The following is a 25,814-nucleotide window of genomic DNA, read 5'->3' as shown; positions in this document are numbered from 1 at the left end:
AAAGAAATTTTCCCTTTGCAGTGAATTCCTACCACCTACCATAGCCCTGGCCCCGTAAAATGCTTTTTGGTACAACATTATATTTCTAGAATTTCATATAAATAGAATTATATGTGGTTATCTCCTGGGGTCTTTTTTTCTACACTTGAAAACATTTTTTCCTAATTAAAGTAGTAATCTAGGGCCTCCCTGATGGTACAAGGGGTTAAAGCACAGCACTTTGAAGCTATCCATAGCCACAGCAGCATGAGTTCAATCCCCAGACAGGGAGGTGACCCACATACATGGTACAGCAGACTTCTCCTATCCCACCTTCAGAAGTTCCCCTCAGCAGTGAATTTCGGTTGATCTGTCTGTTCTGTTCCCTATTCTGTCTCTGGTGAATCCTTTCACCACCACCATCCCACCCCCCCACCCCACCCCCACCACACACACATATACACCTCTGGCCTGTACCACAGTTCTGCATGTATAAATAAATAAATCCTTAAATGAGTATGGTAATAATGTAATAGAAATGTTGAAAAATACAGAGGAAATGTCAAACATCATAACACTTTAAGATACTGTGTTAATCACTTAAAGAAAAATTTGATCTTACAACTATTTTTTTATCTTTTATGACAAGATTTCATATTTTATATGTATGTATTTTTTTATAGCTGGATCAAATAGGATAGGATCAAGTACTCAGAAGTACTTCAGTACAGATGAATGTTGATAGGCCAAGTGAACAAAGCCAGACTCAGAAGGGCACATACTGTGATTCCATTTATATTAAATGATCCAGAATAGGCACATTTATAAAGACTGAAAGTATACTCTAGTGGTTTTAGGGCTGGGAATGGAGATTTGTGTGTGACTGCTTGATGGATCATGAATGGGTGATGAAAACAGTCTAAATTCACTGTGATAGTTACGAACACTATGAATATACTATATAATAAATGGGTGCGTTGTGTAGTATGTGAAATATATCAATAAAAAGTATGAGATTCCAGTATGATTACTCACTGGGTTCTCCACTATTTGAAATAGTCATGAGTTTAGACTGTAATATATAACCTAAGACACAATACAGACACATTATTTCAGTGGATTATGATGAAAGTATTGAGAATTTGTTTGATGTGCTTACTTTTAGTGTTGCTATATTTTGTAATATGTTAATTTTCAAACTAACTGGTGAATTTTTTTTCTTCCCCCACCCCTCTTTTTCCTCTTCCCTCCTATACACATTTCATCTTGTCTTCATTCAGAGGAATGCAGTAGCATGGATAGTTGATGGCGAATTTGGAGCAGACGACTTCTGTTTAACTTAAAATTAGTCGTATTTTAATGGCTTGGGATTTGGTGCAAACAAACATGATTGATAGCTGGACAGACATGCTCGTCATGAAAAAAGAACCATTTCTGAAGCCCGATTGGGGCCAAACATTTACACCTTGCTTCATAGTAACCAGTTGAGATGAAGCACGTCGTTAGAACGTTGTTGGACACCATGTTGAATTATCCCCCCATCGGTTGTGAAGAACTGTGCTACATTCAGGCTTACCCATTGAACTCAGTATATATATTTTTTTCCCTACTGCCTTTTGTCTGGCAGGATACCATTCTTGTTGCTCTTCTGTGTAATGAAGTTTAAATGCTTGTTTGGAAAACTTTATTTAACAGTTTAGAAGGCTTGATAGAAAGAGTGCATTAGTCTGAAGAGTATACATTGGATAGGAAAGAATTTCCTTCTTTTGTTTCTCCAAGTCTTTCCGCCTTATTTAGCTTGAGATCTTTGCAGCTTGGTTCATGGATTCTAGCCTTGCCCGTTGCGCAGTATATACTGATCCAGATGATAAAACAGTGAACTATGTCAAAAGCACTCTCAATATTACATTTGACAAAAAGTTTTGTACTTTTCACATAGCTTGTTGCCCCGTAAAAGGGTTAACAGCACAATTTTTTAAAAATAAATTAAGAAGTATTTATAGGATTAAAGTGACTTCATTTGTATACATTTGGAATTTAAACCAGCTTAAAAACAGTTTCCTCTCTGACTTAGATATGCAGTAGAACTGATGCTCTTCCGGAATACCACAGGAGACATGGTCAGAAACAGTGCTTGGAAGGACATTACAGAGGAAATTCAGAGTAATACTTTGAAGGTTTTCCCCCTTTTGTTTTATTCCTGAAGGAACATCAGTACCTGATCTTGAAGAAATTCAAAATTCAAAAAAAAATGTAAAATAACAACATGAAAGATTAGTAGTCTGTTTCAATTTTCAACAACGCTTGTTCCAAGTTGTTCTCAACCCGGGAGATCATTTTGGTGTGATCTAGCAAGTGTAGAGAGCAGATATAATCACTTTGGGAGTTTATAGTATAATTGAGCTCATTAGAAGAATTCAGCAGGTAACAAACACTTAAACTGGATTTAGATCCTTATAGTCATTTCTCTTAATTGCCCTTAATAGTTTGACAGTTAGTGATATATAAATTTCCCCAAAAAATCCTTCTCAGTTTTTCAGATATTGCCATACTGAACCTCATTCTAAACTGGTGCTGTGGATAGTCTTTCCTTCTTCCCTCCCTTTGAATTTAAGAAAAGGTTTCCTTCATGGAAAAGCACTTTTAAAAATTTCACATTTAAAATAAGCCAAGAGTCTGGTATTCACATTGTGCTTTTAAAACCCCTGACAGCTTAAATACAACATAGTAAGTCTCCTTTGAAATTTCCTCCCTTTTTTCAATTAAGGGTAATTATGTTGACCACAGCTATTATGTTGGAAAGAGGAGTGGGAATACCCCCAAAATAAGATCCTGGTGAAGAAAGTCGTGTACTCTGCATAGGCCCAGCCAAGTCTATAATCTGTTACCATGAGGAGACTCCTTTCAAGAGCCACATAAAAGAGAAAAAGGATTGGATGTCAGGAATCCTTCCATTGGGAGATGTAACTAGGGGTTACTGCAAGGAGAGACGGGAAAGTCAGTGAAGGGGTGAAGAGAAACACAATTGGCCTTAAATAGCACAGAGTCTCCCAAAAACTCAATGTAAGAGAAAATGACAAGATTGTGGTCAGCAGGTTATTTTATCAAACTGGTATTTAAAAGATTTCTTTAAGCTCCATTTTGCAGAGACCACCACTTACAGAATCAAGAATTCCTGTTTTGATACTTCTGAGTTAATTATATGTCACAGTTTATCTGGTACTTCATTTTTCTTAACTAAAATTACTTTTTACTTTAAGCTTGAATAAAAATCTTCATTGGTAACTGTATATAATTAAGTGGCAACTTCTCTTTACCTCAGTACAGTTAAAACCATATTTTAAGTGACTCATGTATACCCTGAAGCCATTAACACACCCCAGTCTCTATAGTAACATCACTAATGAAATGTGGGCATAGAACTCCACAGCTGTTTACAAATTTGGTGACAGTGTGCCATGGTACATTTGTAACATTCTCTGAGATTTGTGCCCACTCGGGCAATTTGGCACTCAGATTCTACTATATTTTATCCAGTCACTCCTAGATCTTAGTTTTCTGAGTGCTTCTGAAGTACAGTTAAAAAACACTTTAAAAAAGTGGAGTAAAAGCAGGCACATTTTACAAGACCCTAACTCCATTAAAACGGAGTAACAACTATGCAAAGGTTTCTATAGCAGCAAGGTGAGTTTGTTTTCCAGGTCTGTCCTAACTGGCAGCTTCTTATACATACTGGTACTTTGCTGTGCCGATTTGCTGTAAAAGTCTATTTTGTGCATTTGTCATGCAGTGAGTATGCTAGAAAGGTGAAGTAAGTGGTGAAGAAAGCTAGGATTTTATGGTACAAGGAACCTGATAGCAGGATGTTCTAATCCATAACTATTAGCTGAAAACTTCTGATAGCGCTATAGTCTGTAGGCATAAAAGAGAATAGTATCAGGCCAGCCACAAGATACTAACAAATGTATAAATTGAAAAGTACCAATACTTTTTGCACATAGATCAAAATAGAGTGGAGAATTTTGGCTCCAAAATTCAGGTTAGTAGGCTCATTTCCATGTGCTTAAAAATGTTTTTTGTTATTAATCGCCAATTAAGGGCTAGAGCAAGTATGAAATTAAATGTCTTTTTCCTCCAAATAAGTGGTTATTATCAGTATAATGTTGGATTTAGGGATTACCAAAATTGGTGTGGGGGTGGTGACAGAGTGGGGAATTTGTTAGGAAGAATGACGAAGCTTCAGTTTTGGTTTTTGTATTTTGCTAGCATCATGCCAGCTACATTTCTGTTACTCTTTTTGGCCAGGTAAATGTGTTATATTAAACCAGGTAAGTAGTTTAAACAGGAGATTGTATTTTCAAATATCTCTAAAAATTGACTCATTTTAGGGGGTGGGAGAATGAAAAGGGGTTACTGAACGTCAATTAAAATAACCTGCTAGTTGAAAGGGCATAAAGTCCAGTCTTTCGTCAAGATTTCCTTGAATCATATAAATAGTAGGTAATATGGTGATCTTTATTATTAGGAGTGTTCTCCCTCTAGAGTGGCATTCCGTGACATTAATAGAAAATCCTTCTTTCCCTCCCTTCCCCGTCTTGAAATTTTCTTTTTTAGGATGTTGGTTCCTGCACACAAGAACTGACCCTATCACCTCTGCTCACAGTGGTAAATGTATCCTACATCTCTTGAAAGGGAGCTATCCATGTCAGTTTCTTTCACAGCTGAAGAATGGCTGCTTTTGAATGGGGAGGAAAGAAGACATTTTTCTTAATATCCTTTTTGTCCCATCTCTAAAATGTATAAATATCTTGATTTAGCTTTACTTTCTCATTTAGACTTTTTAGCAACTCTCTGTTTGGGTTGCTTTTAAAATACTCCACATTTTAAAAACCACATCTGATTTAGTATAAATCAGAATATAAGAAGAGGTTAATTTGCATTTACACTTAGACACTTTCTAAAAACAGGGTGAAAAACTTAATTGAAATTTTTCAATGTTGTTAAGCTATTGTTACAGTAGCTGCTCTTTAGTTGCAAAAACAAAACTATAAAAATAACCCATCCCCTATCTACTTAATCCAGATAACCTGGATTTAAGAAACAAATAGTATAAAAATGTGTGTGTGTGGGTGTTGTGTGTGTGGGAGAGAGAGTTCTTTATTCATAAAATGTCCTGGAAATAACTGTTCTAGGTTCTTGTCAAATTTACTAATAGTCTTGTGCACATGTGAAGTGCCCTCTTTGAATTTAAGGTTTGGTTAATACTGGTATATTTTTATAAGATTGAAATTGTGTCCCCATCTTTAACTTTTTCATTATCAGGGTCAATGTGCTAAAACTGAATTGTAACATTTTTAGGCACAGATGGAAAAATGTTTTTGGCTCCTTGCAAATGTGTGTAGCGCCAGGGGAATAGATCCACAAAAGCATGTGTGTACTTACAAACCAAGCTGTAGAGATCAAGAAAAGAACTTGTGTTGATCTCAAGATTTCTAAATTGTCGAGATTTACATGGCATTGTGGTGGAACTAGTTAACACTTAGAGCTTTTGGATGTAATAACTATTTGCTATGGACTGATTAAATATTTCAGAGGATTGTGTTCTTAAATTTGGGTTTTTTTTTTTTAATGTCTCAGATTATATTTAGTAGTTTAAATTTCTTTATTTCATTAAAGCATAAAAAACTTAAGGTCTCTTGATATTTATTTTCACTTGTTCTTCTAATTATTTACAAAACATCTTTTGTTAACTTTTATTTTATAAATGTGTAGTATTAAATGTCTAAAATTTTGTTCAATTGAAACTACACTAACTTTGATTTGCTTACTGCAATTTTTTTAATACACCTTTTCCATGTCAGTGCATAGCACTTAATCATTTGTATTCCCTTTCAATCCAATAAACAGAATGAATAAGTAATCTTTGCTGTGTTAAATCTAATAACCATTAATCTGAGTGTTTAAATGTTTCTATTCCACCTAAAACAGTAATTTTTGGAATTTGACTACTATATATTTACTTGGGATTTTTAAGTGGTGTATAAGGAAGCACTGCTTAGTTTGTTAGTTTTTTGTTTGTTTGTTTTTTAGTATTACATATAATTTAAAATAACAAGGAAATTTACATTTTAAAGGAATTATGCCCCATTTTGTTAAAAAATATTGCTACATCTGACTATATACCTTTAGGCATTGGATACATTGGTTAGTAGAAAAAACACATTTCCAGTTTGAAATTAAACCTTAAAATCAACCCTTCAAAACTGAACATTGATCTGCACTTTTCAGGAACTGTTTTTTCTGTGTTTGTTTTTCCTCTAGAGACCGGAAGGAAGCATTCAGTGTATACACACCTACAGTATATTTACAGTCATGAAAGGAAAGCCATTTGCCCTGTTGGGATGACTGCAGAAGTGGGCTTTAAGATTTTTACTAAAAGTGGAGTCTGTACAGTAGAAGTTCAAATGTGAAAAATTAGCTTTCAGTGGTGGCGCGCCTCCTAACAGCACATCCATGAATGTGTCCAAGAAAGGTAGTGGTGCTTCCACAGTATTACTCACTGCTAGTCATTTTTTTGCTACTTCCTCTTCTCAGGTAGAGGCAGCAGGCACGAGACAGGAGAAATTCATCTACTTTTTTTCTTTAAATTCTATACTTCACGGTTTTGCCAGCTTAGATTGGTCATCTGCATTCACTTAAAAGTTTCGTGCTAAACCCCAGCCCTAGTTGTTATAAATATCCAACCTTACCAAACCTATGAGTAGGGATTTGCATTTAAAATTACAATTCCCTTCCACTTAGACTAAAGGAAAAAAAAAAGTTGGTCTTTGGCTTACTTCATTTCATTGCCTACTTGAAAATTTTCAGGAAAACTTTAAAAATTGTTGAACAAAAATGACTCTATCCTATCACTAAATCTTAAGTGTCTGGCATTGATTTTGTGTTAATAGGCTCTTCTTCATTGAACTTGATTAGGGTACTTAAAGTGAGCTTGCTATATATATTAAACTAATCAGATAGTTAAAAAAAATTTAAATTAGCATGTAATTGCCACTAAGGTAGAAAACAAGGGCATTTTATATTTATCCTTCTATCCCCTTTTCCCTGTCTCTTCCCCACGCCTATTAACCTCTGAGTCCTCACCTGGTTTGTTTATAGTATCAAATCACCTAGTGTGTGAATGCCCGGTATTGCATTGTTCTGACTTGCTCCCCACATCTCCCAAATCCCTCCTTTTTGTTGAAAATGACTGCATTTCACCTTTCCTTATGGCTGAATAGTACTCCATCGTGTGGATACAGTATATTTTCTTGGTCCAGCTGTTGACATTAGGTTGCTTGTGTCCTAGCAGTTGTAAATTATGCTGCTGTGAATGTTATGAAACATTTTGTGTTGAGTTTTGGTGTTGATGGCTTCATATTATTTGGATAAATGCCCAAGGATGGGACTGCTATGTTTATGGTATTTCCATTTTTAGTTTTCTAAGGTAAATCCAGATCGCTTTCCATAATGGCTGCACCAGTTCACCCTGCCACCGAAAGCACAACAGGATTACTCTTTCTCCACATTCTCTCCAACACTTCTTATTGGAGGTTTTTCTAATGTGCAACTCTCATAGACATGAGGATCATGGGTTTAACTTGCATATTTCATTGGAAGTGACAATCATTTTTCTCATCTCTTTTTCACATGCCTCTAAGCACCCTTTGGTGTTTATAGCTACTGCCCATTTATTGAATTGGGGTTTTTTTTTTTTGAGTTGTGTGGGCTTTTAATATGTCTTAGCTGTTAATACTTTTCAACTAGATATTATATATGTTTTCACTCATTCAATGGGGTGTCTTTTAATTCATTCTGTATGCTATTTTTAAGTGGCCGTTCGCCCGAATAATGGGCTTGCATGAACAGAACTTTTAGTAAGATTTTTTGTTTATCCACAAAGAAGTGATAAACAATTTTTTCTTTCTATACTTCTTGGTAAACATACATAATTTCAGTGCTTCCTAGGTACTACACACATGATTAAAGAAATCTAGTTCTACAGACATGTATTTATTCCTTACTTTTTTTTCAGGTGGTAAACTCAAGCTTAAATTGTAAAACAGTTAACAGGTAGCACTGGAATTCAAAATTCTTTCTTTTCCAAAGCCTCTGCCTTTAACCTCTCAATCAGTGACATTCAACTGGAGGCTTTTAAGATTTCTAAACCACCCTCCCTGATACCAAGTGGAATTTGGTAATATCCCAGGTTATTTTGTCAGCTGGCACCAATCCACTCATCGGTGGTTTTTGAGATTCACAAGACTATGCTACATTACTTAAGCAATTATACCAAGAAGCAAAGAACATTAACTAACAACACAAGTTAGACACATACACCTACTTGGTCATTGAGAGAGGTATTCAGTTGGACTAAGATACTGGATACTGAGTGTAGGCCAATCATGAATATGCAACTGTATAAGCGTTTCATATAATTCGCAAGGTGGTTTTATGCGGCAGATCACTCTAATTCCCATTTTACAAATGAGGGAAATAGATTTAAATAAACAGGTCTGAGTCGCCTGGAGTTAAATGCCAGCACTTCTGTGCTTATGTTTTTAACTACTACAACATGCAAAGTTCCTTGGGCCTATAGATGCCCATATACCTTGGAATAAAAGTTGCTAAAACTTGTCAAAAATAGATGAGAAGTTTAGGGGTCCTCTTTACTGCTTCTAGTTAACTGCTTCATCCATAGAAGAAAATGCCACTTTTTATTATATCGGGAGACTTCTCCATATAATTAAAGAATCAAACACATTCATGACATAGAGAAAAACTCTACAAAAAATGTAAATATCTGTTTTATAAATTTATAGAGAAATGATTAAAATCATGGGTCTTGAAGTCATCAGGTCTGAATATAAATCTTGGCATGTCACTTAAACAAATCTATGAAGGCGTAGTACCTTCAACTTTCAAAACAGCTACAGTATTCCACCAAAACAGCATTGGAATGTATGAAAACGCATATTTTGAAACCATAATGAGCTCTTAAGACTGAAGATTGAGGATGCAATTAGCAAAATTCAGAATATTAGATATCTTGATTACTATGTCAAATAATACTATTACTTCAACTAATGGTGGGTGTCCAACCAAATGAAATGTACACCTCATTTGGATCGCAGTGTGAACACATGCAAAACTTTTGAGCCAGTGGGCAAAGTTTGAGCACCATCTGGATATTTAGTGCTAAAGAATAACGTTGGCACTATTTTATGTATTATATAAGAAGGCTTATCTTAATTGAGATACACAAAAATATTACCAGTGTAAAGTCTGTCTGGTATTGCTTCAAAACAGTGTGGGGAAGGAAAGGAAATAGATTATGGACAAAATAATGTCAATGAGTTTATTTCCACTGGTAAGAAAGAAAATTACCAAATAACATGGCTGATCCTGCTCTTTCAAAAAGTTAGTGTCTTACAGAGCTAAATCAGAGGATCAGTCTCACCCTTTTTCTGGTAGAGCAGAGGGTGAGGAGCTAAACAAGCTTTTAACTGGGCCATCAGCACCCAATGTGCATCCAGTCTGCAAAATAGGCGGTGGGTGAGATAAAGTGGTAAGATCAGGCTCTCGAAGGAAATAATGTTCATCTAACAATCCAAGGTATCTGCTCTAAACTCAATTTTAGTGAAGTAAGCTGCAAAAATAGATGAATTCAAGCTCCTTCCATATTCAAGTGGCAGTCTCTTGCCCCAGTAATGTATGGAACTTAAAACAGAAGCTGTAAGATGAAATCCAGTGGTCAACAACAAATTGTGGATTCTGGTAACAGACTGGATGCATACAGGGAACCAGAAATGAGAGCTGGAATAATGATGGTGTAGTGTATAATTTAGAATCTGATTACATGCCGTCTGACACAAATGGCTCCCATGAAAAACAGGAATTTAAGTGTTAAACTGACTCACATTTTGATGAGGTTCTAATGTTTAATGGGAACTGATAAAGGTGAAACCAAGATTGCACCATAAATGTATGTAGCAAATTAAATGCACAGCAGCAGAAGCCACAGTCAAACTTCTGAATGTTCTGACCACCTACCCTCTCATACTTCCCCACCCAGCTTCAGAGAGAAGCAACTGAAAACAAAAACAGATTTTATAAAGGAATTTATTCTAAAGAGCAGCTTGAGCTCACTTCCAAGTTAACTCAGTGAACAATCTTAACATTTCATAGTCCTGACAGTGGTAATTACTTTGATTAATGCAGTTGACAAAAGATAACCATGAGGTTCTTAATGACCCTGTCATTAGATATATTCAAATAACTAAGAAGTTTTGGCTACTATCAGAATTTTCACAAAAAATATGGCTTAAAACCAAAAGGCTTCACTGACAAACCCTCAGAAAGCCAGAATAGCCCATTCTTTTCAACAGTTTAAATACACCAAAAAATATTTCAATCTTTTTATACTACATACCAAAATAGTATAATATTTGATTTCAAGTACAGAAACTCTGGTGGCAGAAATTTAGATAAGGATAGAATTTTTCACTTACCTTCTCTATCTTGCTGCCTATCCCTATATATTAAAACAAGTTTATTTTCATTTTAGGAACAAATACACCTAGTACATAATGCTTCTCACCACATCTTTTTCTGACAAAGCCAATTTCACAAATCCCAAGTGCACCAAATAGAGCTGTTTCCTTTCCTATTTTAACAACTCTTAGAATACTTCATAATGTGACTGTGTTGAGTAAAAAATATGCTGAACTTTCATTATGTTGCTCCATTGCTGCTTTGGTGTAAAGGACAGTGGCTAGACTTTTTGCTGAGGGCAATGGAACAACATAATCAGATTTACTTGCTCATTCAACATTTGTTTTTGAGTGCAAGGTACCATGTTAGGTGCCAGGAGTAATAGAAAAATACAAATATGAGTAAGAATGTATATTCCCCTTCAGGAACATACAATCTTGTGGAGAGACTTATTGCATACAAATAACTATTACCAGAGAGAAACTGTTAAGTGGCACAGGACATAAATTTCCACTGGAAGCTTTTTTAGCTCTCAACTTCAAAGTAAGGCCAGGTCAGAGAATGCAGATTTGGACTCTTAATCCATTGTCATCCGCGTAGCATGAGAAGGTAGCTGAGGGGATCTGGCAAGCTTTGATGACTGAGCTGCATATTAGATCTTGTTTCCTCAGCACTCTCAACTGAGAGGGATTCCAGTGATTAGCAAGGACACCTGCAACCACTAAAAGGCCAGAAGGACAAGGGAAGATGACACAAGACATAAACAGAAACATTTTGCACAAAGGCACACCCTATGATAAGTCTGACTGGCGGGGCCTGCGTACAGCCATCATGGAGGTACAGGGACGAGCAGTTATAAGGGAGAATACTAGACTAGCGATTGGAATTCCAGGTGTAATCTCTAGGGCTCAGTTCTCTGTCTTTAAAATGAAGTTAAATCAAATAACCTATTAGGCCTCTGCAACTCTCCAGTCATTGAGAAGCATGAAGAATTAATCTTTAGCATTGTAATAACAGAATTTAAAGTCAGTGCTTTTCTCTTTTAACACTTGTAGATTGGCTCCTAAAAAAAAAAAAAAAAAAAAAACAAAGAACTAAAGTTACCCACTCCCTCCTGGCTTAGATACAGACAAGAAATATAATCTTATTTGTTATTAATCATAGTTAATGTTTCAGAAGTAAAGCCTTCCTATTCTGTTATAAACAAGACACCTTTCTGATTTGCTCAGCCTCAGCAATCTGTACCTGAGAGTGTATAAAACTACTAGTAGAGATTCTCTCAAATACATGGGTTTCTATTTTGGTTAGCAAGAATACTAGAACAAAATGGTCTCAGTTCTCCAATGGTTTGAGTAGAATATTAAGAGGCATTGGTAGTTAGGGAGAGTAAAGGGACTTTTTTAAACAGAAGTTGGGTCAAAGGAAAAGAAAGATGTAAACAAAATAACTTCTCTGTTATAGCTTCTTGGCTCTTGGCCTGAAAGAAATAGAAGATAACCACAAAGAATGGTTTCTGAGACCCCCCCCAAAGAGGCCAATAGAACCAAGTTTACCTTGCCTACCATTTTACTGTGGCCAAAATACTACTACCAGACTTAAAATGTGGGTCAGCCTGTAGAGGGAAATCAGCTTATCCACCCAGTTCTGTCTCAACAGAGTAAGCAACCCCTCTGCACACTGCCATCAAAACATATTTGGCATAAATGCCAATACTGAAGACAGCACATTAAAGCACAAACTAGTACTGAGAGTAAACTGCCAGGTCATTTTATGCCACAAACAGAACGAAAGAGGTTAACTGCTTTCATCAACTGCAAGAGTTTACAAATAACAGTTACAAGGAACAGAGTTTGCTTGGATATTGCTATGTCTATGAAATGGCTTGTATTGGATTACTCAATTCACAAAGTGCTCAGTGCAGCAATAAAGAAGGATTACAGTCAATCTGGTACCAAGGAGAGCATTTACAGACTCAATTTACTGACACTGAAAGACTGACTAGTTCTGCTTCCAATCTGATAAGCATCTTCTACCAAATTATCTCCAAACGCATTTGATCACAGAGTTCAAATGCAATCGACTAGTTTGTAATATACAGACAAAAGATGGCAAAAGTCAGTGAGACTGGGTTTGAGGATGACTATGGAAAAAGTAGTTTTTAAATGAAAGCAATAGGATTTTACTTTTTTTTTTTTAATTTATTTCCCTTTCTATAAACTATTCAATTTTTATTGTATCCGGGCAAATGGCATATCGGGTTTCACAAATTGTGCAAAGAAATATCTTATTTTTTAATGTCATTTTTGTTAGCTTTCTTATGAGAAGATTTAGCTACTGTCCCATAAATCATTTAAACCATATTAAACATATGAAGCTGCTACAAAATAGGCAAAAGGGCAATTTGCCTTCTTCTTTTGTCCAGATAAGCAGTCGTATTTTGTACTCTGGCTTTTCAGTAGATTTGAAGAGGTGCTATACTCCTCTTCAAAATTTCCCTTTAGAGTGTGTCCTTTATTTTTTGGCATGCAAAACTGGAATGGCAGGCCTGTTCCTACATATAAATGTCTCCAAATACAGATGAAAAATACGTTCATATGTTGGGGTTCAAGGTAAAGTTGAGAACCAGAAATCTACAAAAACTCAATTCATGTTTTTTAAATACTTTATATGGTAAAAATACAGCAAAAATACTTTTTGTTCAAAGAGGAAAATATACTGCTATGGTCACGGCTCTAAGGGTGATTAAGTAGTCTCTGGCTCCTCAATTGTTCACTGTAGTCTGGGATGACTTCAACCATGGCTTCTCCAGCTTCAGTCATTTATCAAAGCTAAAATCATACTGTGGAGAGAAGAAATTAATGTTACTGATATTTGCTTAGAAATGTACGACAAAGTTTGGCCTGTCCACAGACATGTATCCCTAGAGTTTAATAAGGAACTCACTTGAGTAAAAGACAATCACTTAAACCTAAAGGAAAGAATCTCTACTTTTCATCTCAGTGCCATAATTTTTTCACTAACAAAGTAACTGGGATGTGGAAGGGGGCAAAAAATATCACCTAAAACTAGAGTTACGCTACAGTTTAGAATAAACATGCCATGCCCATATAGACTTTAATTCTCTTTGTAGATGCTGTCTATATGCTTAAAACCCTTCTCTCCCATCCCACCCGGCTCATTCTAGCAAATTCCTACTCAGGCTTCACTCTGGCTTTAAAGCATCATCTTTGGGATGTCAGTCTCCTTCCACAGCTTGCCATTTCCTGCTTGCTTATTTTACATGTTGGTCTCCACTAAATTGTGGGCTCTCCCACAATGGCAACAGAATCCAGGGATCACCTTCATAATCAGGGTAACAACCAAGTACTGCAATTACCAGACTCCCAGCTCTACATGGGGATTTTGTGCTTCTCCTTTGTGTCCTTTGCAATGCCTTACATGGTATCTGACACACACAATCAATTAATACTCCAAACTGCCACAGCTAATAACAGTAACAAAATCAATTCCTTTTATTATAATCAGCCTTGCTCTGTTGACCTCAATAACTAAAATACACAAAAACAGCCTGACAATGACTAAGGGTATTAAGTGATGTCAGACCACACACAGTACAAGTGATTGGCTGTCTTCATTTAACAATACTAAGTACTTGGTACACAGCACAAATTAATGATAATAGCTAATACTTTTGTAAGAATTTTGAGTTTACTACAGGCAGCAAAACTAAAGTGCCTTACAAGCATCATCTCCCTTCATATCACAATCCCATGAGATAGGTACTATCACTATTCTATTCTCAAATGAAGAAATCATGGCACCCGCACGAGTTTAAAGACTTGCCCCAGGTGCCCACCAAGTGGTAGATTCCAGATTCCACAAAGCTAGCACCTGACCACATTCCAAAGGTATAGATTCCACCAATCTCTAGAAAGATGCATATTTTTCCAATTTCATTTAGCCAACCCTGAATGTCTGCTATGTGCAAAGAACCATGCAAACTGTGACAAGTGATACAAACAGGAGCAGCACAAAAGCCTTGTCTACAAATCTGGTGAGTTGGTCATAAAACACTTAAATAATAACCAAAAGTAACAAAAAGTGTTACAAGGACTTCTATTCATTCATCCTGACTCCTTGAGTCAAAGTAATGCCAAGAGGTAAAAATAATAGCAATGTGGCTAAAATGACAAATTGAGGAGGGGTGGGGAACAGGAGAGAGAAAAAGGAAGGAATCAGCTTTGAGAAATGCAATTACTCAATAAGCCAGTTACTTACCCCAAATTGCTTTCTGATCCTTCCATTTCCCCACTCGTTAGCCTATGTTCTCATTGATTTAAATATAAAAACTGAAAGCTTATAAACACTTGCGCATTTTAAGTCTAACACTTAGTTCCTCTAATCCTATACTTACTCCCTAAGAGTCTAACTATACTGGCTGTAACCACAGCACTGTCTTAAGAAGTTCCAGTTAGGGGCCTCCCTAGTGGTCTAGTGCTATCACAGCTACAGCCTGACCAGCTAACTCACATGTGGCCCAGCAGACCTCTCCTGTCTTGCCCACTGCTCCCCTCAGCAGTGTATTTAAGTAAATCCAATGCCTGTTCTGCCCCCCATTTTGTCTCTGGTGAATCCTCTCCTCCCCACCCCTGCACCTCTGGCCTACACCCCAGGTCTTCTATGCAAAAAATAATAGTAATATTTTTTTTTAAATAAAAAATAAACTAAATTTAAAAAAAAGAAAATTCCAGTTATTGAGACCCAGGGAATATGCACTCTAGTTTGCTCTCCAACAGTATGAAATCTGGAGGGGTAGGGAGGATGAAGACACCTATATGACAATATTTTTTCCTCTTTCTGGCTCTATTCTATGGCCTTGTCATAACTAAAGGAATAGGAGACATGTTCATCTTTAAATCATAAGGTAATAAATTTAAATTTAAAACAAAACTACATAAGGCTTCCAGTGTCTGACAGCTTCTTCAAAATAATTCTTGTTGTAAGACCAATATAATTTTACCAGAGCAGGCACTTAGAATGCTGGAAATTAGGCATCACACCTAAATTTCTTAACACCAGAAAACATCAGCCCACACTGGATGTAAGCTGTTGAGAGCTGCTGCCATTGGCCTGATTCCCTGGAGACCCATGAGTGGTTCAGTCTCTGAAGGCACATATATTAATGCTTATAAAAAGCACTGAAACCTCACAGATGGATATTAGGGCAGGAAAAGAAAAGCAAAGAGCAGCTTTAAGCACACTCAGAACCTCAACAGCTAAGGAATAACTAATACCACCAGGTCACTAATTACAGGTCAGACAGAATGGTGATATAATGACATAACACAATTTACAGTCACAAGAAAGTCATATAATCCCCAAATGTTCTGCAATGTCAATTCCTATCCATCACATAAAATCTTATCCATTAAAAGGAGACATGGCACCCTGAATATGTCACAAGGACTATAAACTCACCTATAAAGATACATGAAGAAACAAAGCAAGTGGAAACCAAGCTTGATCATGGCTTCTTTCATGTGTGACTTCAGTTGCCCTCGATTGTGTATTTCTGTTGGATCAAACACTCCCATGTTACCACTAGGCACCATAATGAACCTGATAAATTAAAGGATGTACACACATTAGAAGGAAAATCAAATCATCAGCATAAATATTCAGACCAAATATGGACAATATTATCAGAATGTCATGGACAATAAATGTACATGATCTTTGTCTTTATAATTATAGGAAACTGAATCTAGAGACCTTATTGTCCCATAAGTAAAACTTGACAGAGCCGTCCTCCAATGTCTGTACCATATACAAAGATGCCATGCCAAAGCTTGCCCTTCCTCTGATATACTTTTATATCTTGTAGAGATGATGGATGGTGTGTATGGGATATCCACAGTCATGGAGGTTTTCACTCTGACTCCCAAATTTGTGTTCCACTTAGTTGGATCACAGGGAGTCCAAGATGTACTAATAGTCCATGTAGGGTTTCCTGTCTCACCATAAGTGTAAGGAGTCTATTTCCAGTGCTGAGCTCAGATTAGGTTATTGGTCTATGGGATGACATCAGAGAGCAATAAAATACTTGAAAGACAAAGACTTCTACCCCTCTGACCCACCCCCTGGGAGAGATTTAAAAGCTTTCCTCTAGCTCATCTTCTACTCTCATGACCTTTACAGAAATCATTTCCCACATTCACTCACTCTCATTTCTACTATGTGTTTTCTATCCTCTTGCTATTCCTCCTATAGCCTTCTTATTCTAACTGCACTTTGAAGAACCACATTAAAAAACTCAATGAATGATATACCTATATCAGTAGATATAATTAAAAGTAAAGTAAAACCAAAAAATTTAGTTGGATGGCAACCCACTAATGTAAAAGTAATACCAGATCTGTCAAAACTATTCCACAGTTCTTCACAAGAAAATATGCAATGTTTAATAACCAAACTATAAAATTATGTACAATTAGTGTTTTCACTGAGCTATGTTTAAACAAACTTCCTAAATATACTCAGTCAAAGTTTAGGTACCTAATATGCCGGCTTTGAAATGAAATTTTCTTTGGAGCATTCTAAGTATATATTAATTAAAAACTATTGACTTTTGAAAATTCTTAAAGAAAAAGGTTAAGACAATGAAATAAAGATGTCCCAAGACTTTAGACATCACAACTAACCATTACATATTTTTAGAAATTAAATAATGCTGTATTTCAAATTACATCTCAAAAAAATTAAAACATTACAGCTTTCAAACTTATTCGCGTAAACTTATGTTTTTACTATAAGACTGAGCCATGCAAATGCTACTGCCTAGTATAACAAAGTAAACAATTTATGCTTATTTAATTAAGCATTCTGTTGTCACTTGTGACTGGCACACATTTTATGGTAGAAGAGAAGGCTATTCAAACATTAATATTTTCTTTAAATTGCCCAAGTAAGGTTAAGTCTCAGCGATATCACCACTAAAGCCTGAGTTCAATCCCCAGCCAGGGGCTGACCCATATGGTAAAGGAAACCTCTCCTGTCTTGCCCACTTCTCTCCTCAGTAGTGTATTTCAGTAGATCCACCAGTTTTGACCCCATTCTGTCTCTGGTAAATCCTCTCATCCCTCAAACCTCTGTCTGACCTACACCCCAGTTCTTGTGTGCATAAAATAAATAAATCTTTAAAAAATAAACTGCCCTAGAATAAAACAGTAAACCAACCACACTCACCGATATATATTCCAAGTGGCAACAGGCAAATTGAGAAGGAAGATGAACCAGTGCAATGAAATGAGCATTAATACAGTAACAATTGTATGTCCGATTAATTCTGGAATTACCCACTGCAAAGGAAGAACATAGTTATTATATTTCACTGCTGTTTTCTTCTTGAAGAAAACAGGTACCTCAATGAATACACAGGGAATTTACATATAAGTGCTTAAAAATTATTTTTAGACTTAGATGTCCCAGATTTGCATACCGCTGTAACTGTTTACACCATGCAATAATTGATCAGGACACAGCTTAAAAATAAAGCACTTTAATTTCAATTACATTTTATCCTAAGTAGAGGTCCAGATTCATTTACCAAGCAAGTCTCAATGACAATCTGGGGGAAAATACTTATTATTTATTCTACCACCCTGCTAAACTCTTACTCTAATTTGGGATGGGCTATATCCACATATATGCTGCCTTTCATATTAGAATATCAACCCTTAACACTTCCAATGCCAGAATCCTGTGGGAAACATTACAGATTTAACTGAACCCTTCCCCAAAGTACTTTAATAGCTTACAGTAACAGTTCAAAGTTAAACAAATATAATGAACCAGGATAAGAATCCCAACCCTATTGGTTTTATCACACCCAATGCCCTTATCTGTTCCCTTTAAGAGGGAGTAATGTGCAATATTCTCATTTCATTGCATCAACAGCTATCATGGCTAATTCTCAAGTCACGAACTATTGTCTTCTCCTATAGAGATTTTTCTTTTAATGGAAGTTAATAGTTAATATTTATGGTATTCCCCACTTGCAAAAATGAGGAAAACCAAACTCAGAGAGGGTAAGTAACTTGCCTATGATCATTGCTACTTAGTGGCAATATAGCATAAAACTACACAGGCCTCCGGTCTTGTGCATTCAGATTTTAGATACTGCTTTGAAAACAAAGAAAAGAATTTTTTGCATCTTAAACCTGATTTGCAAATTAGAACATTTCAATAAGCATTTTAAACAGTGTAAACCAATTTAACATAATATTTACAAATGTGAAAGCAAAAAACCTGAAATGGAATCCATGCTCTATCATATTTACTAGCTGTGCAATCCCACTAAGTTACCTATCCTCTTTAAATGATGTTTCTCTCATCTGTAGAATAGATATAATAATGCCTATCTCTTGAAGTTGTTTTAGAAAATCAGATGAAAGAACATATGTGCCTCCCTGGTGGTCTAGGAGTTAAGTCTCAGTTCTATCACTGCTACAGCCTGAATTCAATCCCTGGCCAAGGAGCTAACTCACTATGGTGCAACAGACCTCTCCTATCTTACTCACTGCTCCTCTGCAGTGTATTTCAGTAGATCCACCTGTTCTGCACCCTATTCTGTCTCTGGTGAATCCTCTCACCCCCTCCCTATTGCTCTAACCCAAACCACAGTTCTACACACAAAAATAAAAAAAAGATTAAGAAAAAAAATAACACGTAAGCTATATGCAAAATAAGTACTGAAGGGCTTTAAAGATGTATCTGAAACATCTTTGTAACAAGTACATAGAAAACTAAGGAAATGAAGAAATAAGACAGTAACACCAAGAAAGACAAAGCTATTGAGAAAAAACAAAAGAAAGAAAAATATGATTGCTGCTATGAGGCTCCCAATTAAAAAAAAAAAGAAAGAAAGCTATCTTATTATAATGTAACAATACATCATAATGATCTAAACACTGAGTATCAAATACCCAAAAAAGAAAAACAGATGATAGGAGAGATGTTTAGGGAAGGAGGTACATAAATTAAATCTATCATATCAACGCAAAAATCCTTAGATACCATTTTAAGTTGATAAATCCAGAAATAGTAGTACAAGTATATAAAAAACAAGAAATATGGACATAAATACCAGGAGAAAATGACAGTTCAAGTTTGAAATCACCTGTCTCAAGACAGGATTGAAATAGGTCAGGGAAAGACTGTTTTCCATTTTTAAGTTTTATAGCATCTTTGCCTTAAGTTATGTGCAAGTTATAATTGTAGAAAAATTAAAATTAAAATGTTTACTTAACATTACATAGGAGTAACTTTCTCAGTAGAATAATCAGTGACCTTTTCTTTATATTTATATATAAAAGAAAACCCACAAAATATCCACCTAATATTAAGGAAACAAGAAATGATGAAAAATACATTCTATCTGAAAAAAATATAAATGTATGTCATTTTTCTGAAGATTGGAAGGAATATATAATTTACTAGAAATGTTAAAGTTCCACATATAACTGTATTTCACTTACCAGCCAGAGAATGGTAAATAGAATAAATGTGTTAAAGGACACATGGGAAACAATTTTAGGTCAAGCCAAACACCTCTCTGCATTGTTTTTTATATGAACTTTAATCCAGAAAGCTGTTCTGTCTGTTCATGTCATAAAATGAATCAAGACCAACTGGTTTCCCTGTAGCTACAAAAGCTTTGCAATTCACAATATCCTTGCCAATATAAGTTCTGACTCTATGCTAAGGTAAAATGGCCTTAAGACAAGTCAAGTAATTCTCAGCAAGTCACATACACAAAAAAAGGCCTTTTTCAACAAAAGACAGACTGAGATTTTTTTCCATGAGCAAGAGGAGGGGGTTTGGACACAAAAAACAAAACAATTATTCTCATAATGAACTTTTGCCTGGTTTGAGTAGTAATGCCTAGGAGGGACAAAGAAATAGAGAAAGAAACAAAATTTTGTTAGGTCTTCTAATGCAGAATCATGAACTAAAATGCTGCAAAACACAGTAGTTTTGCCAACATTCCAATGAATATAAAACAACATGCACTCTAAAATAAAATATACAGAAAATGGAAAACTGGCTTCAATGCCAGAAATGACCAAAAAAAGTCTTACCTTGTTTAGTTTTGAGCAACAAGATCTAGCATTAATGTAATCACATTCTAAATCAGAAAGTGTAATTATCTGATGATCAAGATAAGGAAATATTAGACTTCTTTTTACAATTATGTATTTTTAACTTTCAGAAAAAAATTTAGTTATCTCATTAAAGTTTGTTCACTAGGCAACTCAGTTTTCTCATTTGTTTTTTCAACACACAGTGACTATAGTTAAGACTATACAAACTAATTAAATGTCAAAAAGATGATTTCCCAATACTAGAAAAATACTGTTTATAATATATACATTAAAAGTTTTTGAAGAGGGCCTCCCTGGTAGCACAAGTGGTCAAGTCTCAGCACTATGAAGCTATCTGTGGTCACTGCAGCATGAGTTCAATCCTCAGCCAGGGAGCTGACTCACATGGCGCAGCAGACCACTCCTGTCTCACCCACTACTCCCCTCAGCAGTGTGTTTCAGTGGATCTGCCTCTTTTGCTCTCCATTCTGTCTCAGGTAAATCCTCTCACCTCCCCACACCTCTGGCCTACACCCCAGCTCTTGAATGCATAAATAAATCTTTTATAAAAAGTTTTTGAAGATATGAGAAAACAAGATACAGAACCAAAAATATAGCATGTTAGAGTGGCTGTATCATAATTTGGTTTACAGATTATTTCTTTTCCCTATTACTTTTCTCTATTTCCCAAACATTTCTTAATAAACATATACTGTAATTAAGCAAAAAAAAAAAAAGGTTAAACAAAATATAAATTCACAGAGGGGCAGACACATACATCTGCATGACACAATGCCTAGGATTTACTTTATAATAATCCACTCCACACTTAACCCCCAATGAATAGGATAAAAAAATGTTGAAAAGCACAGAAGATGAATGACAGAAACATAGGGCTTATTTACACTTATCTATGTTTATGTTAGAAAATGTACAGAAAAGCAAGAAAAAAACCAATGTTTACACTAAATTCTAAATATTTGCATACAAATATCCCCCCATCAACTTAACATAGCCAAACTGAAATTCATCACTTTGTCCACAAACTGCTACCCCCTCAGTTGGTTTTATAGTGTCAATAATACAAGCATCATGTGCTCAGGTTCACAGTATGTAAATTATTTCTGACTTCTGGTTCTTAGCTCATAATCCATCATTACCAGATTCTATCAATCTTCTCTTTCCAATAACAATCACGTTAATTTCTCCTTCACCTACCTACAACTAGCTTTCTATTTCAAATCCAGGCAAACCAATTCACTAATGGTTTGTTACCTTCCAGTCTTTACTGTTTTCAACCATTATACAGATTCATATTCCTAAGGCACTACTTTGTTTAAGTAAAAAATTTTCATTTATGGGGTTTGAGGGGGGAATGTGATCAGAACTGCAGTGGGAAGAGTGCACTGGACTGTGGTAATGGCACACAGGTGAATTGGTGGTGGAAAGCCCGTGGGGATTACAACTGAGATTTAAAAAAAAAATGCACAAAATGAAGAATGATGGGAAAAAAATAAAAATAATAAATTAAAATTATTTCAATAGCTCCCTATAGTCTATGGGATAAAAGTGAAAAGTCCTCCCTTTCATAATACCCAAACCCTCCAAAATTTGACCTAATCCTAACTTTCCAATCACATGCTCCAGATGGTATATTCCTTAACCCCATCACCCAGAAAAGACACAAACATACCTGACTCTATAGTCTCTTGCCTATATTTGATTTTTAATAATTACCCCTTTCTTATCTGTAGGTTTAGTTCACAATGCAAAGTCCAGGGTAATTTCTATTCCTACAAAATATTTACCCTTACCACTTTCAGCCGTATGTTGAATTTCATCAGAACACCTTGAATGTACCTTAATGTCTAAGTCAAATATTACACTTAACATCTTTCTACAGTTTATGTAGAAACAGATCTTTATGTCAGTTTCTTTCTAACTATAGAAAGATGATAATTTTTTCAAACTGCAAAAACTATTTTTATAGCAGCAAAGTTCTTTAAGTCATCAAAATTAGGTGTTAGGTCATCAAAATTAGGACAATTAATGCTGCTAAACCTAAAAACAATCAGGGTTCTCCTCATGAGAAATCACCAGTTAAAGCAAAAACTGCTAATACAGCCTGGCTTTATTGTAATGATTTGTATAAATAATAGTTCTAGGACCCTCTCTGGTGGCACAACTGGTAAGGACTCAGCACTGCAAGCTAGCCGCAGCTGCTTCAGTGTAAATTCGATCCCAGACCCACGAGGTGATCCACAGAGGGTGGCAGACCTCTCGCGGTCGCCGTCTGCTCCCCTCAGCAGTGTACTTTGTCAATCAGCCTCTTCTGATCCCTACTCTGTCTCTGGTGAATCCTTTCACCGCTCCTGCATCTCTGGCCTGCACCCCAGTTCTGTATGTATAAATAAATAAATCTTAAAAAAAATAAATAATAGTTCTAAATATAAATGAAGAGTTCATAAAAGACTACTTTAGAAAATATGCTCTACAGGCCCTCCCTGGTGACGCAACGGGTTAGGACGCAGCACTGCAAACTGGCCACAACCGCTTCAGTGAGAGTTCGATCCCAGACCCCAGAGTTGACCACATGGTGCGGCAGACCTCTCCTGGTCCGCCCACTTCTCCCCTCAGCAGTGTACTTCTTCAGTCCGCCTGTTCTGCTCCCGACACTATCTCTGGTGAATCCTCTCATCGCCCTTACACCTCTGGCCTTGACTGCATAAATAAATCTTCAAAAAAAAAAGTGAGACATGCAGACCAAACCAAAGTAGTTCACTTAGTCTAAACTAAAGAAGTTCATTTAGTCCATCTAAAGACTCATGAGTATGAAAAGTAAATGCCTATTGTACTACAATAAAAGGAGGTTAGGGAGGGAGAAACCTTGGAATACATTTTTTAAAATAAAGATCCCATGAATTTGTACTCTACAAATAAAAACTGCTGCTCATTGGGCATGGGGATGGGAGTGGAGGCAAGCAATATTTATTCAACATTGGTACTGTTCTAGATGCTTAACACCTATTCTCATTGTACACACATATCTGGTAATTGAACATTACACACACACACTATTTTTTTAAAGATTTAATTTATGCATACAAGAACTGATTACAGGTCAGAGGTCTGAGGGGGGATGAGAGGCTCACAGAGACAGAGTACTGAGCAGAATAGGCAGACTGACTGAAAGACACTGCTGAGGGTAGCAGTGAAAGTCTGATGCCTGCTGTGACCTGTGGGTCACTCCCTGGTGGGGAATCCAACCCATGGCTGCAGAGGCTACGGACAGCCTCTTTAACCCCACACATTATAAGTGTAAGAAAACTAAGGCAAAGAGGTGAAATAACATGCATAGCAAGTACCTAGCTAAGCAAGGAGTCTGGATTCCAAATGCTGAGCCTTGCCATTACAATAGGCTGCCTGTTCGTTATAAATTATGAAGCCAACCTAAAAATACACTCTGTACAACTACCCTGCAGCAAACAAAAAAAAATTAATTTAGTCATAAGGGGGCACATGCAACTTCCAAAGAAGTTTTCTCCTTTAATAATTTTAATTACTTAATTTGCTTCCTTAAAACTGGAGTGTTCATTACAACACTGGGCGACTAAGCCTAGAAGCTCCCTCAAAAGTAGGGAAGAGCTGTAGCCCAAGAGACTAGTAGAGTGCTAGGTTGCACAACCATTTATTGGCCTCGGATATACAGTTTCAATACTGTAACATGAATGGCCATATAAATGGCTGACATTTAAAACACAGAAAAGTGTAAGAAGTTGAGAAAGGACTGGAAACTAAATCACGTGTGTTATTACTGAATTTGCATATCTGCAACCTCCAGGGGCAACCAAAATAATCACTTGCAGATTGTTTTTTAAAGAAATCCTTCCTCAAGCTCATTACAAGATGGCATCGTGAAGGAAGGCCTTCGAGTTTTTGAAATGAGTCAACTTCTGAGTGGGAAAAGTCCTTACAAGTTCCAGTGCTCGCCAGAACAAAGGGGCGGGCGCGGGGGAGTCGCCCAAAGAATGACAAGCGGCGGCAAATCACTCCAGCACCTAACTGTCCCCGAGTGACCGCCAGGACCCCCGGCATCCGAAGGACCCGCCTGGGACTCTCCAAGAAAACCCGCGACCCTTGTCGCTCGAGCGCGAGGACCCTACGGAAGGAAGATCGTGAAGGTCCTCCCGCCGGAGGACCGCAAGGGCGGCCAGGAGACTGCCCGAGCTACTGGGGGCGTCTTGGAGCGAGCGGCGGCGCTGCGGCCGGGGCCGACACTCCGGGAAAAGGCCCGTTCGGACCCCGGGCAGGGCGGCCAGCTGCCCGGTGGGGAGCGGAGGCGCTCCTCCCGGCCGGACCGGCGCCCGCGGGATCCGCGCTCGCCTCGGGCTGCCTCGTCCCTCGCACCTGCCTGGTCCCCACCCGGGCCCACCCGCAGCCCCGTCCCTCAGGCGGCGGGCCCAGGCCAGCTTCCGCACGCCTCAGGCAAGGATACGAAGTACACTGAGAGGAAGATGAGCATGCAGCAGTCGAGGAGCGAGAACACGAACACAACTGCCTCCATCCTCTGCCGCCTTAGCCGCCGCCTCTCTTCAGTCGAACCGGCTCCAGTGCCCGGACCCGCCCCGCCCTGTTAGGCCAGAGTCCGAACTCGCTAGAGTCAAGAGGCCACTCAATTCTAGCACTGCATGCCGGGAGTTGTAGTCCATTTACAGACTAATTTAGCGCCATAATTCTGATGCACCTTGGGAAATGTAGTTCATGAGTATGAATCCCTAAAAAGACAGGCGCCGCGCTTCCACCCTAAATCTGATTTCCAGAAATTGACAGGCAATTAGTCAACAAGTACTTAATGAAAGCTTGCAATCTACTAGATACCCAGCAGATCATTTTTTCCGTGTGCGAAATTTCCGATAGCTTCTCTACTGGATCTACTAAATACCCTGATTTGGAAATGGTAAAGAAATTTTCACCTCAAAGTACAAATCTAACCTCAACACTCCTGGCTTAACTGTAGAGACACGTCCCTCCCTATCTCAGTTCCTCCGGAAATTTCAAAATACCTGCCTTACTTTTTGTTACAGCAATGTGTCTTTCCGTTCTAGAACTCAAGATCTTTGAGAAATGAGTAAGTTGGCATATTCATCCATCCATTGTTAT

The 25,814-nt window shown here is 37.1% G+C and overlaps 2 protein-coding genes across 4 annotated transcripts in view; one reads left to right on the top strand and one right to left on the bottom strand.

The window, feature by feature from the left end:
* WDR26 (WD repeat domain 26) overlaps positions 1–5,899 on the top strand; it is a 39,561-nt gene extending 33,662 nt beyond the window's left edge. For both annotated transcript variants that reach the window (XM_004693036.2, XM_004693037.1), the window contains exon 14: positions 1,260–5,899. In XM_004693036.2, coding sequence (XP_004693093.1) covers positions 1,260–1,285 — 26 coding nt within the window. In that variant the 3' untranslated portion in view covers positions 1,286–5,899. The remainder of the gene's footprint in view (positions 1–1,259) is intronic.
* A 7,257-nt stretch (positions 5,900–13,156) lies between these two features.
* On the bottom strand, positions 13,157–25,318 carry CNIH4 (cornichon family AMPA receptor auxiliary protein 4). 2 transcript variants are annotated; one of them, XM_004693033.2, is made up of 5 exons: positions 25,150–25,318; positions 20,652–20,720; positions 17,758–17,870; positions 15,991–16,131; positions 13,157–13,351 (listed from the first exon to the last, which is right to left on the bottom strand). In XM_004693033.2, exons 1-5 carry the CDS (start codon positions 25,216–25,218, stop codon positions 13,324–13,326), a joined length of 420 nt encoding a protein of 139 aa, XP_004693090.1. In that variant the 5' UTR covers positions 25,219–25,318; the 3' UTR covers positions 13,157–13,323. The 2 variants fall into 2 exon arrangements, with proteins under 2 accessions (XP_004693090.1, XP_004693091.1); XM_004693034.2 differs by lacking the exon at positions 13,157–13,351 and having other exon boundaries at positions 15,991–16,084.
* Positions 25,319–25,814: the final 496 nt, after the last annotated feature.

This window comes from Condylura cristata, unplaced genomic scaffold, assembly GCF_000260355.1.
Source record: "Condylura cristata isolate star-nosed mole 26May11 unplaced genomic scaffold, ConCri1.0 scaffold00035, whole genome shotgun sequence".
Taxonomy (NCBI): Eukaryota; Metazoa; Chordata; class Mammalia; order Eulipotyphla; family Talpidae; genus Condylura; species Condylura cristata.
This window is presented reverse-complemented; position numbering and strand designations above follow the sequence as displayed.

What these genes read in the sequence shown, in the direction of transcription:
- CNIH4 (XM_004693033.2), bottom strand. Translation starts at nt 25,218, where the DNA reads ATGGAGGCAGTTGTGTTCGTGTTCTCGCTCCTCGACTGCTGCATGCTC. An exon ending in TCTTCCTCTCAGTGTACTTC is followed by an intron (nt 20,721 to 25,149) that starts GTATCCTTGCCT and finishes CTTGATCATCAG; the next exon opens with ATAATTACACTTTCTGATTT. An exon ending in TTCTTCATGTATCTTTATAG is followed by an intron (nt 13,352 to 15,990) that starts GTGAGTTTATAG and finishes TTCTCTCCACAG; the next exon opens with TATGATTTTAGCTTTGATAA.